At 50.5% G+C, this 17,269-nt stretch overlaps 1 protein-coding gene across 1 annotated transcript; it reads left to right on the top strand.

The window, feature by feature from the left end:
* The first annotated feature begins 15,322 nt into the window (after positions 1 to 15,322).
* On the top strand, positions 15,323 to 16,471 carry LOC123397475 (dehydration-responsive element-binding protein 1B-like). The gene has a single exon (XM_045092004.1). The coding sequence runs from the start codon at positions 15,593 to 15,595 to the stop codon at positions 16,265 to 16,267; it is 675 nt and encodes a 224-aa protein (XP_044947939.1). The 5' UTR covers positions 15,323 to 15,592; the 3' UTR covers positions 16,268 to 16,471.
* Positions 16,472 to 17,269: the final 798 nt, after the last annotated feature.

Here is a 17,269-nt window from a genome sequence, read left to right as displayed (position 1 = left end):
AGGGTATCTAGTAGGATCGCATCTTACTTACGCAAACACCACAACGGAGATATATGAGTTGCTATTTAACCTCATCCAAGGACCTCCTCGGTCAAATCCGATTCAACTAAAGTTGGAGAAACCGACACTTGCCAGTCATCTTTGAGCAACGGAGTTACTCGTAACGATGAAACCAGTCTCTCGTAAGCGTACGAGTAATGTCGCTCCAAGCCGCTTCAATCCAACAATACCGCGGAATCAAGAAAAGACTAAGGAGGGCAGCAAAACGCACATCACCGCCCACAAAAAAATTTGTGTTCTACTCGAGAAGACATCTACGCATGAACCTAGCTCATGATGCCACTGTTGGGGAACGTCGCATGGGAAACAAAAAATTTCCTACGCGCACGAAGACCTATCATGGTGATGTCCATCTACGAGAGGGGATGAGTGATCTACGTACCCTTGTAGATCGTACAGTAGAAGCGTTAGTGAACGTGGTTGATGTAGTGGAACGTCCTCACGTCCCTCGATCCGCCCCGCGAACAATCCGCGATCAGTCCCACGATCTAGTACCGAACGGACGGCACCTCCGCGTTCAGCACACGTACAACTCGACGATGATCTCGGCCTTCTTGATCCAGCAAGAGAGACGGAGAGGTAGAAGAGTTCTCCGGCAGCGTGACGGCGCTCCGGAGGTTGGTGATGACCTTGTCTCAGCAGGGCTCCGCTCGAGCTCCGCAGAAACGCGATCTAGAGGAAAAACCGTGGAGGTATGTGGTCGGGCTGCCGTGGAAAAGTCGTCTCAAATCAGCCCTAAAACCTCCGTATATATAGGTGGGAGGGAGGGGACCTTGCCTTGGGGCTCAAGGAGCCCCAAGGGGGTCGGCCGAGCCAAGGGGGGAAGACTCCCCCCCCCAAACCGAGTTGGACTTGGTTTGGTGGAAGGGAGTCCTTCCCTTCCTTCCCACCTCCTCTCTTTTTTTTTCTTTTCTCTTGATTTTCTCTTCTTGGCGCATAGGGCCCTTTTGGGCTGTCCCACCAGCCCACTAAGGGCTGGTGTGCCACCCTCAAGGCCTATGGGCTTCCCCGGGGTGGGTTGCCCCCCCCCCTCGGTGAACTCCCGGAACCCATTCGTCATTCCCGGTACATTCCCGGTAACTCCGAAAACCTTCCGGTAATCAAATGAGGTCATCCTATATATCAATCTTCGTTTCCGGACCATTCCGGAAACCCTCGTGATGTCCGTGATCTCATCCGGGACTCCGAACAACATTCGGTAACCAACCATATAACTCTAATACACATAATACAACGTCGAACCTTAAGTGTGCAGACCCTGCGGGTTCGAGAACTATGCAGACATGACCCGAGAGACTCCTCGGTCAATATCCAATAGCGGGACCTGGATGCCCATATTGGATCCTACATATTCTACGAAGATCTTATCGTTTGAACCTCAGTGTCAAGGATTCATATAATCCCGTATGTCATTCCCTTTGTCCTTCGGTGTGTTACTTGCCCGAGATTCGATCGTCAGTATCCGTATACTTATTTCAATCTCGTTTACCGGCAAGTCTCTTTACTCGTTCCGTAATACAAGATCCCGCAACTTACACTAAGTTACATTGCTTGCAAGGCTTGTGTGTGATGTTGTATTACCGAGTGGGCCCCGAGATACCTCTCCGTCACACGGAGTGACAAATCCCAGTCTCGATCCATACTAACTCAACGAACACCTTCGGAGATACCTGTAGAGCATCTTTATAGTCACCCAGTTACGTTGCGACGTTTGATACACACAAAGCATTCCTCCAGTGTCAGTGAGTTATATGATCTCATGGTCATAGGAATAAATACTTGACATGCAGAAAACAGTAGCAACAAAATGACACGATCAACATGCTACGTCTATTAGTTTGGGTCTAGTCCATCACGTGATTCTCCTAATGACGTGATCTAGTTATCAAGCAACAACACCTTGTTCATAATCAGAAGACACTGACTATCTTTGATCAACTGGCTAGCCAACTAGAGGCTTGCTAGGAACGGTGTTTTATCTATGTATCCACACATGTAAATGAGTCTTCATTCTATACAATTATAGCATGGATAATAAACGATCATCTTGATACAGGAATTATAATAATAACTATATTTATTATTGCCTCTAGGGCATAATTCCAACACGGATGAGTCGGCACACCATTGGTCACGGCGGGTCGCAGAAATTATTCATTCATCAGATGGTATCACGGCAGCACAAGCTATGCTTATCCTCGAGCACAACTGCCACTATGAACCGTTGGTCTAGAAATTGGGGCGACTCAAACGGAAAGTTCAGGACATGGGCGAACTGATGGACACCCTCACTAGGTATGCCGAGGCCGATGATACCAAGGATCCCGGCGAGGATGGTAAGGGTAATTCGCCCAAAAAGGGCGATTCAACAAAAAATCACACCCGTTTCCAGGGCCGCAACCATCACAATCAGGGGACCAACGGCAAGCGTAGGCCACAGGAGGAGCCCTCGGATTTGGTTGCCAACACTAATGCCAATGACGGCAAAAAGAAGAATCGGGGTTTCAGTGGGAAAAGGCTTGTAAAATTCTCTGTTTTGACTTTTTAAATCGTTAAACCAGATTTGACCTTGTACGAAAAAAAAATCAGATTTGATCCTTTTGCTACCGTTGAAGATATTGACGGTAAGATATAACAACCTACCGTCGAGGTCCCTGGCGTTAGAAAAATGGCCTACCGTCAGAGAGGCTCGCGGTAGTGTATGTGACCCTACCGTCAAGGGTTTCGACGATATGCACTCATGTGCATTGTGTCCGCAACTTACAAATCTTTTTACGGTAGGCATGCAACCCTATCTCCAAGGCCCTCGGCGGTAGGTTGTTATACCCTACCACCAAAGGCTCTGGCGGTATTAAAAGGGTCAGATCCGGTTTTTTTTCCAGCCGGGATCAAATCTGGCTTAAATTTTTGAAAAATGTCAAAACAGTGAATTTTACCTCCGGCGGTACAGCGGATCCAACAATGTACCTCGCGACAACACGCGACACATTCAGTCCGTAGACGTTTGTTCAGGATAAAAGTAGACTCAACGAAAAGATCTAAACATACATCTCATTTCGTTGGTGTCCTTTTTTGTTCGGCCTCACGCCAAACCTGGCTCAAATTTAAGCCACAAATGCTCCTGAGCGGACAAAAAAAGAGACGCTCTCGTTGCTCACCCCGTCCGCGCTTCTCCGCCCTGGACCCATAAAACAGCGACAGAAGATGAAGCCTCCGCGACCAACGCGACCACGAGGCCATCGATGCACAGCCCCGACGCGGCTGCCGGTGCAGGACGCCGTGTGCTCTGTCGAGGCTACCGACGCAGTTCTCCGCTAGGAGGGGTGAGAAGGGCAGTGCGAGGCGGGCGAGCAGTGCACGACGGCGGGCGACAGAGGCAAGCAGGGCAGTGCGCGCGACGGCCGGGCAAGCAGAGGTGACGGTGGGTGTGCAGCACGGTGGTCGGTCGAGCAGCCCCGGTGGGCGCAGGCACGGCGAGCGGGGGGCGAGCTGCGGGCTTGGTCGGGGCGGCGCGGGATCAGCGTAGCGGCAGGCGAGCTGCGGGCGTGGCCGGGGTGGCGCGGGACCGGTGTGGCGGCAGGCGAGCTGCGGGCGTGGCCAGGGCGGCGCGGGATCGGTGTGGTGGCAGGCGAGCTGCGGGCGTGGCCGAGGCACGGCGGGCGGGCGCAGCCGAGCGCGGCGCGGTGGCGAGCTCGGGCAGGCAGGATGCGCCGCGAGATGCACAGACGGGATGGCTTTGTGTCGAAGTGGCTCGAGCCAAAACGAAGATCCGAACCGGCGCCAGGACCAACTCGCCGCGCCCAACCAAAGGCAGAACCCTTTCGGCGGCTTTCCCGAACAGGGGGCTCACGGAGGCCCGCAACCAGGCGGCGGCCAGTACCCGGTGCACCACCAGCGGTGGTACAACCCGCCGGGAGGTTTCCAGCAGCCGCCCCCACAGGGGGCTCCACAGGACCAGGATGACAACGGGGGCTTCCGCAACAATCCCAAACAGCTAAGTAATGGGCAGTACCACGTTTTCACCACTAATGCTTGCAGGCGTGATAAAAAGGTAAATCACCGGGCGTACAGCGTAACTGAGCCGGCGATTCTCAGATATCTCCACTGGTCCGAGCAGACCATAACATGGAGCAGAGAGGATCACCCGCCAAGAATAGATAACCCGGGTGACCTGGCATTAGTCGTGGCTCCCCAAGTGGGGGGCTATACCCTTTCAAAGGTATTAATGGATGGTGGCAGCAGCATTAATATCCTATACTTCGACACCTTCCGGAGGATGAATCTATTGGAGAAAGACTTGATGCCCTCAACCACGGTTTTCCACGGCATTGTCCCAGGCAAGTCGGCTTATCCCATAGGCCGGGTCAGGCTCTCAGTAGCGTTTGGAACTGCGCAGAATTACAGGTCGGAGTCTTTAATCTTCGAGGTGGTCAAGCTGAAAAGCCCGTACCATGCGTTGTTCGGGCGACCGGCTTACGCCCACTTCATGGCCCGCCCGTGCTACGTCTACCTCAAGCTCAAAATGCCTGGTCCTAAAGGACCCATCACGGTTGATGGATATAGAAGAATCGCAAAGGAGTGTGAGGAAGGGGACGCGGCTTATGCGGAAGTCGCCTGTGCGGCGGAAGAACTCAAACATCATCGGGCCAATGTTGACCCGGCAGTCATGTTACCACTCAAGAAGCCGACTACAGATTCTGAGTCGCCCCTCAAGTTCAAACCGACGGATGACACTAAGACAATCGATTTCGTTCCTGGCGATTCATCCAAGCAGTTCACCATTGGGACGGGTCTGGACCCCAAATAGGAAAGCGCGCTCATCGAATTCATCCGTGAGAATCGGGACATCTTTGCATGGAAGCCCTCTGACATGCCGGGTGTACCGAGAGAATTCGCTGAGCACCATCTTAATATTGACCCAAAATGCAAACCTATCCAACAGTACCTTCGCAGATTTAACGAGGAGCGACGTAAGGCGATTGGAGAAGAAGTCGCCCGTCTTTTAGCCGTCGGGTTCATCGTGGAAGTTTTTCACCCCAAATGGCTGGCTAACCCGGTGTTAGTACTCAAAAAGAATGGCACTTTCCGTATGTGTATTGACTATACGGATCTCAACAGAGCTTGTCCCAAAGATCCTTTCGCTCTTCCCCGCATCGACCAAATCATTGACTCGGTGGCAGGATGCGAACGATTGTGCTTTTTGGACGCCTATTCAGGTTATCATCAGATCAAGATGGCTGTGGAAGATCAGGAGAAGACGGCCTTCATAACCCCCTTCAGGGCCTTTTGCTATGTGTCCATGCCGTTCGGACTCAAGAGCGCAGGGGCGACTTATCAACGCTGCATCCAGAATTGTCTTCATAACCAAATTGGCCGCAACGTCCATGCTTATGTTGACGACATTGTGATCAAGACCCGCCGGGGGAGAGACTTTTGGAAGACCTTAAGGAAACCTTTGATAATTTACGAGTATATCAGATGAAGCTAAATCCTACCAAGTGCGTTTTTGGTGTACCTGCAGGAAAACTACTGGGTTTCTTGGTATCAGAGCGCGGCATCGAGGCTAACCCGGACAAAATTGAAGCGGTTACCTCTCTCGGGAAGCCGACGAATGTTAATCAAGTTCAGCGACTGGTGGGCCGCATCGCGGCTCTAAGTCGTTTCGTGAGCCTCCTTGGGGAAAAGGCGATTCCTCTTTACCAATTGTTGAGGAAATGCGACCGATTCGTATGGACAGATGAGGCAGACGAGGCGCTTCAGGCCTTGAAACATCAATTGGTTAACCCGCCGGTCCTGGCAGCCCCAACTGAAAAGGAACCTATGCTCCTGTATATCGCGGCAAATTCCAAGGCGGTCAGCGTGGCTGTGGTCGTCGAAAGAAAGGAGGAAGGAAAGGATTACCCGGTGCAACGTCCGGTATACTTTGTCAGTGAGGTGTTAACTCATTCCAAACAGCGATACCCGCATTGGCAGAAACTGGTCTATGGGGTGTTCATGGCGAGTCGAAAGCTTAAACATTATTTCCAGGAGCACCCGATCAGTGTGGTCAGTTCCACCCCCCTCGGTGACGTCATCCAAAATCGGGAGGCAACAGGGCGAATCGCCAAATGGGCAATAGAGCTTGGATCTCATCACATACAATATACCCCCCGCACAGCCATCAAATCCCACGCACTAGTTGATTTCGTTAACGATTGGACGGAACTTCAGGCTCCGGAAGATCGGCCTGACCTTACCTATTGGACTATTTACTTTGATGGATCCAGGCAGTTGGAGGGCTCGGGGGCTGGTGTGGTGCTGATATCCCCTCAAGGAGATAAGTTCTGTTATGTTCTTCGACTCATGTTTCCCTGCACGAATAATGCGGCGGAATATGAAGCTCCGCTTCACGGTTTGCGACTGGCAAAAGAGATGAACCTAACCCGAGTCAGATGTTTTGGGGATTCAGATTTGGTGGCGCAGCAGGTTTCGGGTACCTGGGACTCTCGGGATCCTATGATGGCGGCTTACAGACGAGCTGTATCTGATGTGGCGGGCTATTTTCATGGATATCAGGTGGATCATGTTGATCGGCGACTCAACGAAGCAGCTGATGCCCTCTCGCGACTCGGCTCACAGAGAAAACCGGTCCCCCCTAATGTTTTTTTGGATATCTTGCATAAACCGTCTGTGACTGTACCCACGGAGGAGGAGTTGGCGATACCAGATCCCGAGTCTCAGCTTGTGGCGGCTCTCCATGTCACTCCGGACTGGGTTCTTCCTTATCTGGCTTATCTCACTCGCGGCGAGTTACCCACCGACGAAGTTTTGGCTCGCCAGATCGTTCGACGTAGCAAATCCATGGTCATCATTAATGGCGAGTTATATAAACGGAGTGCTTCTGGGGTCTTTCAGCGGTGTGTTTCCTCCAAGGAAGGATGCGTAATCCTAAATGACATTCATTTTGGAGACTGCGGGCATCACGCCGGGTCACGTTCTTTGGTATCAAAGGCTTTTCGACATGGTTTCTTTTGGCTGACGTCTCATGCAGATGCGGAAGACATAGTACGGCGGTGCGAGGGGTGCCAACGATATGGGAGACAGGCTCATGTGCCGGCTCAAGAATTGAGGATGATTCCCATTACTTGGCCCTTCACGGTCTGGGGGTTGGACATGGTCGGTCCCTTTAAAATGTCCTCTAACAAAAAAACTCACTTATTGGTGGCAGTTGATAAGTTCACTAAATGGGTTGAGGCGGAACCTGTTGGAGCTTGCGATGCAGAGACAGCGGTCAAATTTCTGAAAAAGCTGATTTTCCGTTTTGGATATCCGCACAGTATTATCACGGACAATGGTACTAACTTGTCCCAAGGAGCAATGCTGGATTTTTGTCGTCGAGAACATATCCGGCTTGATGTTTCTACAGTTGCTCACCCACAGTCCAACGGGCAAGCAGAGCGGGCGAATCAGGAAGTCTTGCGAGGGATTAAACCTCGGCTCATGGTTCCCCTGGAAAGGACTCCAGGGTGTTGGTTGAAGAATTACCTTCGGTATTGCGGAGCATTCGGACCACCCCGAATCGATCCACGGGGTTCACTCCTTTCTTTTTGGTCTATGGAGCAGAAGTTGTCCTCCCTACTGACATAAGACATGATTCTCTTAGAGTCGCCGCATATGTGGAGCAAGATAGTGAGCTGGCGCGTCAGGATTCCTTGGATGCCTTGGAAGAGGCGCGTGACCTGGCTGCGGCTCGTTCGGCTATCTACCAGCAAGATCTGCGGTGTTATCATAATCTCCGGGTTAAGAGTCGGACTTTTCAGGAGGGCGACTTGGTACTTCGTCTGATACAAGATCGGGCAGGCATGCACAAGCTATCACCCCCGTGGGAAGGGCCGTTCGTCGTCAGCAAGAACCTCCGCAATGGCTCTTACTATTTGATGGATCTTCGGCCTAATCGACCGACTACAGAGGCTGAGTCAACTCGCCCCTGGAATATTGCTCATTTGCGGCCTTACTACACTTGAGCTCTTAAAGCTCCATGTTTTGTAAGTTTTCCAGTTTCATTATGAAGTAATAAAACACTCTCCGACTTGGGGGCTTCTTCATTAAAAAGTGCAAATTGTGTCATCCTGTTGCGACCTTATGAGCCGACAGAACATGCATTTAGGGTGGGTGCACGAGCTTTCTGACTCGCCTCCCCCTGTCGCGACCGTATGAGCCGACGAAAACTGCATTTAGGGTGGGTGCACGAGCTTTCTGACTCGCCTCCCCCTGTCGCGACCGTATGAGCCGACGAAATTGCATTTAGGGTGGGTGCACGAGCTTTCTGACTCGCCTCCCCCTGTCGCGACAGTATGAGCCGACGAAACTTGCATTTAGGGTGGGTGCACGAGCTTTCTAACTCGCCTCCCCCTGTCGCGACTGTATGAGCCGACGAAACTGCATTTAGGGTGGGTGCACGAGCTTTCTGACTCGCCTCCCCCTGTCGCGACCGTATGAGCCGACGAAACTGCATTTAGGGTGGGTGCACGAGCTTTCTGACTCGCCTCCCCCTGTCGCGACCGTATGAGCCGACGAAACTTGCATTTAGGGTAGGTGCACGAGCTTTCTGACTCGCCTCCCCCTGTCGCGACCGTATGAGCCGACGAAACTTGCATTTAGGGTGGGTGCACGAGCTTTCTGACTCGCCTCCCCCTGTCGCGACCGTATGAGCCGACGAAACTTGCATTTAGGGTGGGTGCACGAGCTTTCTGAATCGCCTCCCCCTGTCGCGACCTTATGAGCCGACGAAACTTGCATTTAGGGTGGGTGCACGAGTTTTCTGACTCGCCTCCCCCTGTCGCGACCGTATGAGCCGACGAAACTTGCATTTAGGGTGGGTGCACGAGTTTTCTGACTCGCCTCCCCCTGTCGCGACCGTATGAGCCGATGAAACTTGCATTTAGGGTGGGTGCACAAGTTTTCTGACTCGCCTCCCCCTGTCGCGACCTTATAAGCCGACGAAGTTACTTTTATTATGATCTTCCCCTTTCTACATACCTGTTGAATCTACCCGTAGTTCATTTGTTTTCACAGATGATGTTTTCAAAGTTTACAACAGGAGGGTGCTAAGATTTGTTTTATCCTTGGCGGATTAAGCATTATAGAAGATTCTTATAAAGGCGGGCCAAATATTTCAAGTCGCCTTAAAAAGCGATATAAGGGTTTTTTTCTCGCAGGAGATGTCATCAAAAAATAGTACTGACTATTACATGGCTCGCAGGCCAAATTCAGGAACGTCTACTTCGCCAAATCCTGGCGTGAGCTGTGACCAACTTCGATTTGTAAATCGCCCAATACCCAATTGCACCTGGCCAAAGCAGCAAAGTCGTCTTCATCGGTCAAAATTGATGCCAAGTCTGCTTCCCAGTCGAAAGGATTCTTGGGTCGCCGAGGAATCAGGTTGGTCACCACGAAGGTTGGCGGGCTGACGTTCTTATTCTTACTGTCATAACCCGCCTGGTACGTCGTTAAATCAAGGCTTGCGGCGAGTCGAGTTGTAGCCAGCTGAGAATCCTTGACAACTTTCTGGTAATCCTCTTCAACAAATTCCGATCCATCGTCTTTAAGCTGAGGGAAGCCAGCGGCTACTTCTTCTAGATTGATCTCCGGGGCATACGCTAAGCAGCGACTCAGGGCAGTCAGGGCACCTTTCCGGGCGGCTGACCGAATTAACTCGCCAATCTGGGGAGGAAGTGTGGACAGACACCCAAGTACCTTCTTGATGGAAGTAATAGGCTCTTTGGCACCCATTACAGCTTTGACGGTCAACACACTGCCTGTGTACAGTTGCTCTATCAGCGTATAAATCGCCTTCAGCATCAACACACAGTCTTCTTGCAGGTTGGCGACTCTTGGACCTGGAGTTTGATAATTAGTGACTTAAGATCAGAAATTTGAGTACAAAAAAGGGGGGGATAAGGTTGAAGATTTAGGTAAGGCTTACCAAAGATCGCTTGCGTCATGTTAGAGATATGACGTTTTAAGCCGGATAATTCCTGTTGAACAGTCGCCAGCTTCGCTTCAGCTTTCTCTGCTCTCTTCAAAGCGGCGTTTTGGTCAGCTTGAGTTTTTTCTAACTCGGCTTTGAGTTTTTCCAGTTCGGCCAGACCCAATTTATACTTCTCTTCCGACTGAGTTCGGGCGTCTTGTTGTTCAGCTAAGTTTTTTCCTTAAATCGCCCAGCGCTAATTCGGTCTGAGCAAGGTTTTTCTATTGAAAGTTTAAAATAAAGACAAGTCTCAGAATTACTGCAAAGCAATATCCCTGACACTTGGGGGCTAATGTATAATTTTTTCAGGAGAAATTATACAGAAATCAAGACCCGACTCATCTTTTTTATTGATGACCCGGCCCTTGGGGGTTACTGGTCGCGAAGCTTTTTCTAAATTTTCAAGACCCGGCTCATCTTTTTTATTGATGACCCGGCCCTTGGGGGTTACTGGTCGCGAAGCTTTTTCTAAATTTTCAAGACCCGGCTCATCTTTTTACTGATGACCCGGCCCTTGGGGGTTACTGGGAATAGTATAAATATAACAAAGTTTACCTCATGTTTGTTGTTTAACATCTTTAGCAGATTTCTCTCCATCTCATAGCTCGCCTCCAGGCGACTTGCAAAGCCAGAACAGAGTTCCTTAAACTCCAGATTTGCATAGTCGGAAAGTTTCGCCTTGGAGAGCCCAGACTCGGGAATGGCCTGAGAGGAGGATGCTACATGTTTGGACAAAACTGTCGCTGCCGGCTTGGAAAAGCCAGAGCCAGTAATGACTACAGCATCTGGGTCTTCTGTTGTCATCAATGGGTTCGGCGATTTAGAGGCATCCATTGTTTCCTTCGGCGACTCAGGAAGATCCACTTGAATCGCAGGCTCAGCATGAGCCGGATCGTCTTGACTCGGAGTTGATTTCTTTGGAGGTTCTGAAGTTGCATCAGGAATTGATCCACTGGTTTTCCTTTTCTTGGCTTGTTCCCTAACAGAAGGGAATAAGCACGTTAAGGAATTGAAAAGATCGTTATTCTCAAAAGTCAAGGCAAGAGACTTACCCCGGAACTCGAATCATCGGTGAAAGTGTTGACATCACTGAGTCGCTAGAAGTGGAAGGAGAATTCTGCAAGAATTATATATCAATAATACAGGTAGGTTACAAATGTGATCCAAAGAAGCACGAATAATGGTTAATCATAAAAGTACCTCGCTTGGCTTTCTTTTGTTTGTTGCTGGTAAACCAGATATCAGGTCGCCAGAGTGACTTCGTGTCTTCCGGTTTGAGGCGTGTTGTGTTTTCTTCAGTAAGAAATTTGGGTCCAAATGAGCATTTGGATGTGAGAAGGGGACTTTCCCACATATTCGCCGGGCCGGCTTAGGTGGAGAAGGAGATGAATCAGAGGAAACAGAAATTACCTCAACAGAGTCTTCTTGGCTTTCGTCATCTTCATTCTATTACAAGGAGAGAGAAAGATATAAATAAAAGGTCAAAAGTGATAGGTGGCGAGTGAAAAGAGGACGGATTTGTACCTCTGAAAGTGCATCGCCAACTTGAGATTCGTCGACTTCAGATGGCTCAGCCGCAGCAGATTTACCTTTGCCCTTGGTTTTCTTAGAGGGCGGCTTAGCAGTTTTCATGGCTTGCTTTTTAGGTCTCCTCGACCAGAACTTATCGCCTTTCTGAAAAGGTATATATTATGAAATCATGATGGCAATAAAACAGAAGGGATAAAAACCAAGGGCAGGTCAGTTTTGGTTACCTTGGGCGCCGGGTTAATCTTGCAAAAGGGCTTAAGGCCGATTTGGCCGCACTTTCCTGCAGGCTCGCTGGTCAGCTTTTTGATGATGGCAACAATGTCTTTTTCTGTTAATGCTGTGTGAAAGTAGCATTGAGGATGATCCAGAGTGCCGTCAAATTCACACATCAGACCATCTCGGCGGCTGAGAGGAAGAATCCGCCATTCGACCCAGCAGCGGATCAGGTCAACCCCGGTAAGACCATTGTTCGTCAGGGATCTCAGTTCACACAATATTGGGATGAACTCCGACTCTTCTTCCTCGGTGAGCTTGTCTGGGAGCTTGAAGTTGACCGGAAGGCGGGTTGGCCTGTAACCCAGAAGCTTATTCTCACCAGCAGGGGATGTCTCTTGACAATAAAACCAAGATTCGCCCCAGCTCGTGGGATGGCTAGGCATGATGAGTGAAGGGAACGGACTATCCCTACGGCGCTGGACGTTGACGCCGCCGAGTTCCAAATTGGGGCCATTGTGGAATTCCGTCTAGCGATTCAAATGAAAAAAAATGCCAGAATAGAGGGACAGAAGGCTCGATCCGCAGATAAGATTCGCAAAGAACTTGGAACTGGCTCAAATTGCTTATGGAATTGGGTCCCAGATCCTGGAGTCGGACGTTCATGAAGGTCAAAGCGTCCCTAAGAAATTTCGATCCGGGCGGCTTAAAACCCCGTTCCAAATGTTCCACAAAAACTACTATCTCCCCTTCTTTGGGGTTAGGGAGATCTTCTCGCAACCCGGTGCGCCATCCAATGACATCTTGAGGATCCAAACAGCCCGCTTTCACATAATTAGCTAAGACAGCGTCATCGACCTTGGTAGGAAGCCAGTCACTCTTGAAAACGGCACCCATGCTACAAGTAGGTAAAAGTATGATATTATATGTCTTGAACATCTACTATATGGGATGGAGTCGGTTCATTTAACCCGCCAGAGCAAGAGGCCGGGTTGGGTTGCTATGGCGACTTATGGAAGTAGGGCTATTCCCAAAGGCTATGTTTCTGCGGATGGTAAAATCTATTCGTTCTGAAGCACTAAGGGGGGGATGAAGGCTACAAACGGCTTTTTGCAAACAGTAAATGAGGAATGGATCTACCAAACAGATGTGAAAACCTACGAATATAACTGGGCACGAACAATTTATTATCAAGTGACGCCCCTCGTTTGGTGAAGACATTGTGTTCAAAAATTCGCAAGTACGGCGGATAGTTAAAGTTATTCAGGGCGCTGGCTACCCTATCGGTGCTCGGACTAATCGATTCGAGGGAAATGAATGACTGTGAACGAAAAGCTTCGAAGCTACGGCAATGGCGGAAGCACAAGCAAGGAATGAACCTACTCCTAAAAAGGTGAATGAAGGCCTAACCTGATGCTCTCGATCGAAGAAGGCCGGCGGTGACGGAGATCGTTGAAGAAGCGCGGGGGTCTCGACGAACGAAGAAATCTTCGGCGGTGGCGGAGTTCGAGGCGAGCAACGAGGTGGTCGGTGATGATGCGATGGACAATGGCGGCGGACGGATCGCCCGAGGTGCGAAGCTTGACGACGGCAACGGCTTGCGGGCGGCGCTGAAGCTTCTCGGACGAAGGCGGAAGTTGCGGCCGGCGGCGGAGCCCTCGGGAAGCGATGAGGCCTTTTGCTGTGATAATGGGGGGGACTGACGAGACTGGTAGGTGGGAAGCGCCAGCCCTGTCCCTTCCGTCTATTTATCAGGACGGGCGCTAGAATCGAGGCGCCGTGAGCGGGAACCGTTGGGGAATAAAAAGATTCGCCATGATGACGTCCGAAGATTTTGGGATAACGATGCACTAAAGATCCGTTGGGATTATGTTAATTTTCCCGAGAATCGAGGGATAAGAAGATGCCAACAGGAAATGGTTTGGCGACTCAAAGATTTTTTTCGGTGCCAGATGGCGAGTTACAATTTCTGACGTGTGGAGAAAGACGAAGGAGTGAATCACCTTCAACTGAGCGGAAGCATTGGCGTGAAAGTTCAAGTCAATCTGTGGCCTAATGTTGGGGATATTACTTATTAAGTGACCCGCCCAAGATGGGCCGGGTTACCAATAAGGCGATTCATCCTTTAGGTTACTTGGGCTTCAGCCTGGGCGTTCCAAGGCCGCGGGACGGTTATGATTTCTGGAAGGTCTCCGGGTTTTGAAGGACGGCGACTTAGAGACTACAATGGTCACGATTTGTAAGGAGGAAGGGACTCTTGTAGACCCTAAGGCCTCGACCTATATATAAAGGCGAGTCTTAAGAAGGAAAGCTAGGTTAGAGAATCATCGAGTGCTAGGTTAGGCGAGTTACGCCTCCGTTGTAATCGAATCCACATCAATACACACAAAGCAGGACGTAGGTTATTACCTCCTTTCGAGGGGCCGAACCTGGGTAAATCGCCGTGTTCCTCCCGTTTAACCCCTTTGAGTCGCCACCAAGGTGCGATGGCTCCAGTACTAAGTCTTTTCACGAGGACATCTGCCGTGACAAAACCACGACAGTCCAGATCTTGGATATCCCATAAATTAGATCATATAGGACGGCCTTATCTATAGGCCACCACTCTTCGCCGGCGCGCCGGCCCAACTGTTGGGCCGATCGAGCTTCAGCCGTCAGATTTGCTCCCCGAACCGTCAGATCCTATCATCCACAATCTCCTATCTTCAACCTCTCGCACGGAAAAGTAGAGAGGCCCGCCTCGCACTTGCTGACGCCCCAGCACGCGTCGACCGCCTCGCCTCCTCGCTGTTGGTCGCCTTCATCGTCGGTCGCTGCCGGTCGCAGCCCTCACCTATGTCGTCTTCGTGCGTTTCTAACCTCCATGGATGCAACAACGTGCACTCATGGTTGCAACCCTTTTAAAAAACAATACAGTTGCAACAAAATAGAACGACAGATGTAGCAAATTTGTATAATGGTTGCAGCATTTTTTCATCATGGTTGCAACTTGCCCATATCAACAGTTGTAGCAAAAAACAATACGGTTGCAACAAAACATAATGACAAATGTAACAAATTTGTATAATGGTTGCATCATTTTTTCATCATGGTTGCAACTCCGGCTACAACTCCGACGAAGTTTGGTTGCAACTCTCATGGACGTGGTTGTAACTTTTTTATCAACGGTTGTAGCTTTTTCAGATGCTTGCAGCTTTTGTGATACGTGGTTGTAGCATTCGCGACATCATCCCTACAGATCCACGTGCAGCAACTCATCCGTCGGTCATTGGATCACCCGCCCGCCATAGGTCGTTGGAGAACGTCCCCGCCGCCGCCGTCGCCGGCCCTGTCACTGGATCCACCGCCCTTGTCGCCGGAGCCGCTGCCGCCCCTGTCGCCCTCCAGTCGCCCAAGCCGCCGTCGTCTGAAATGAAGCCGACTGAATAAGATGCAAATGAACCGCTTAAAGCAATCGGTGGGCAGATGAAAAAAACAATCCACATGACGACGTATTTGAATCGCACTAGATCGAACGGGCCTTGAGAGTCGAACGGACCGGCTGGAAACGTTTCCTTATCTATAAGAGAAAATACACAGACCACCTGCTGCGTACATGCTGCTAGTGGTCAATCAGTGAGAGTGCGATTTCATCCCTTGCCTACATGCAGCCGCTTCAAGTTTATATATCGTGTCATGCTCCTATCTTCCATTCCATGGTCCACCTCTCCGGCTCACTAGCCCCCGATAATACAGCTACCTCGGTACACCAGATCGCCCTGTGGACGCTAGCTACGAGTGATGGACACCGTTGCCGCGTGGCCGCAGTACGGGGGGCAAGAGTACAGGACGGTGTGGCCGGAGGAGGAGTACCGGACGGTGTGGTCGGAGCCGCCGAAGCGGCGGGCGGGGCGGAGCAAGTTGCAGGAGACGCGCCACCCGTTGTACCGCGGCGTGCGCCGCCGTGGCCGGGAAGGGCAGTGGGTGTGCGAGCTGCGCGTGCCGGCCGGAAGCCGGGCTTACTCCAGGGTCTGGCTCGGCACCTTCGCCACTGCCCAGATGGCGGCGCGCGCGCACGACTCGGCCGCGCTCGCGCTCTCCGGCCGCGATGCCTGCCTCAACTTCGCCGACTCCGCCTGGCGGATGATGCCCGTCCACGCGACCGGGTCGTTCAGGTTGGCCGCCGCGCAGGAGATCAAGGACGCCGTCGCCGTCGCCCTCCAGGTGTTCCGGGAGGAGGAGCGCCCTGCGGACGTGTCAACGGCGCCGTCTTCCGCGGCCGTGGTGAGCGCGCTCTCCATCGTTCCCACCGACCTGTCGGGGCTCGACAACGAGCACTGGATCGGCGGCATGGAGGCCGGGTCGTACTACGCGAGCTTGGCGCAGGCGATGCTCATGGAGCCGCCGGACGACGGAGCGTGGCCGGAGGACCGCGAACACGACGACGGCTTCGACACGTCGCTGTGGAGCTACTAGTTCGATCCACTGATTAAGCAGGAGTATTTGTTAGTACTGGCTTGTGTTTCACCAAATATGGGAAGAACAGGGAGTAAGCATCGGGGGAAAGGTTTCCCCCCAAATGTGAAAGCGCTCGGTTTCTACTCCCGGAAGGGCACACCTCAGCTTCCTTCTTTATTCAATAAACAAATGGAAAAATGAGCACTACTCTTTTCACTCAAATCATTCGCTCCATGGACAAAACCAAATATCTTGGCGTCACGGTTGGGCGACCCTACCACTAATCTTTTTTTGGACTGCCATAAAATAGAAATCAACGGTAGGTCTGTTCTTTCATGTGTGATGACCAGAATTGGCAGGCAGGCAGAAATATCTGAAGTCGACCAGGGGTAGTCATGGGTCCAGATGTTTATTTCTAATTATTTAATGCTAGATGATTCAGGGGTAAGACGGACCCTGGTCCATTTTAAAATCAAAGAAGAGAAAACCAAGTTTAGAAAAAAAACAAGAGACATGAGACTAAACCACTTTATATGGCAATGAAAGCTGCCAATCGCTCATTGTCCATGTCTTCTTTTGCGTGAAAGCAACGTCCAAAATATCTACTCCCTCCGTCATAATTTATAAGGCACGCGCGTGTGCCTAGGTCGTCAATTTAATTTATATAAAATCTATTGTTTAAAATAAAAATTATATCATTAAAAAATAGAACATCTAAAGTTTTTTTATTGATATAATTTTTGCAATATATGTTTATCATTAAGTTGATCAAATTGACGACCTAGATACACGTGCCGGACTTATAAATTGAGATAGAGGAAGTACTACACAGGGTTCTTGACAAACGTGGTGATCTCGCCAAATTCTTGAGCCGAAAAAAAAAATGCAACCCATATTAACAGCTACAGGCTGGTTTACGTAAGGCACGCATCGATGCATCATCTCTTAACACGTAATCATATTCATTATTAAAATATAAAAAATAACTAATACAATGCATTGTATCTTATGTGTTATATC

Source organism: Hordeum vulgare, chromosome 5H (genome assembly GCF_904849725.1).
Source record: "Hordeum vulgare subsp. vulgare chromosome 5H, MorexV3_pseudomolecules_assembly, whole genome shotgun sequence".
Classification (NCBI taxonomy): Eukaryota; Viridiplantae; Streptophyta; class Magnoliopsida; order Poales; family Poaceae; genus Hordeum; species Hordeum vulgare.
The sequence above is the reverse complement of the archived record's forward strand: the minus strand, read 5'-3'. Positions and strand labels throughout refer to the sequence as shown.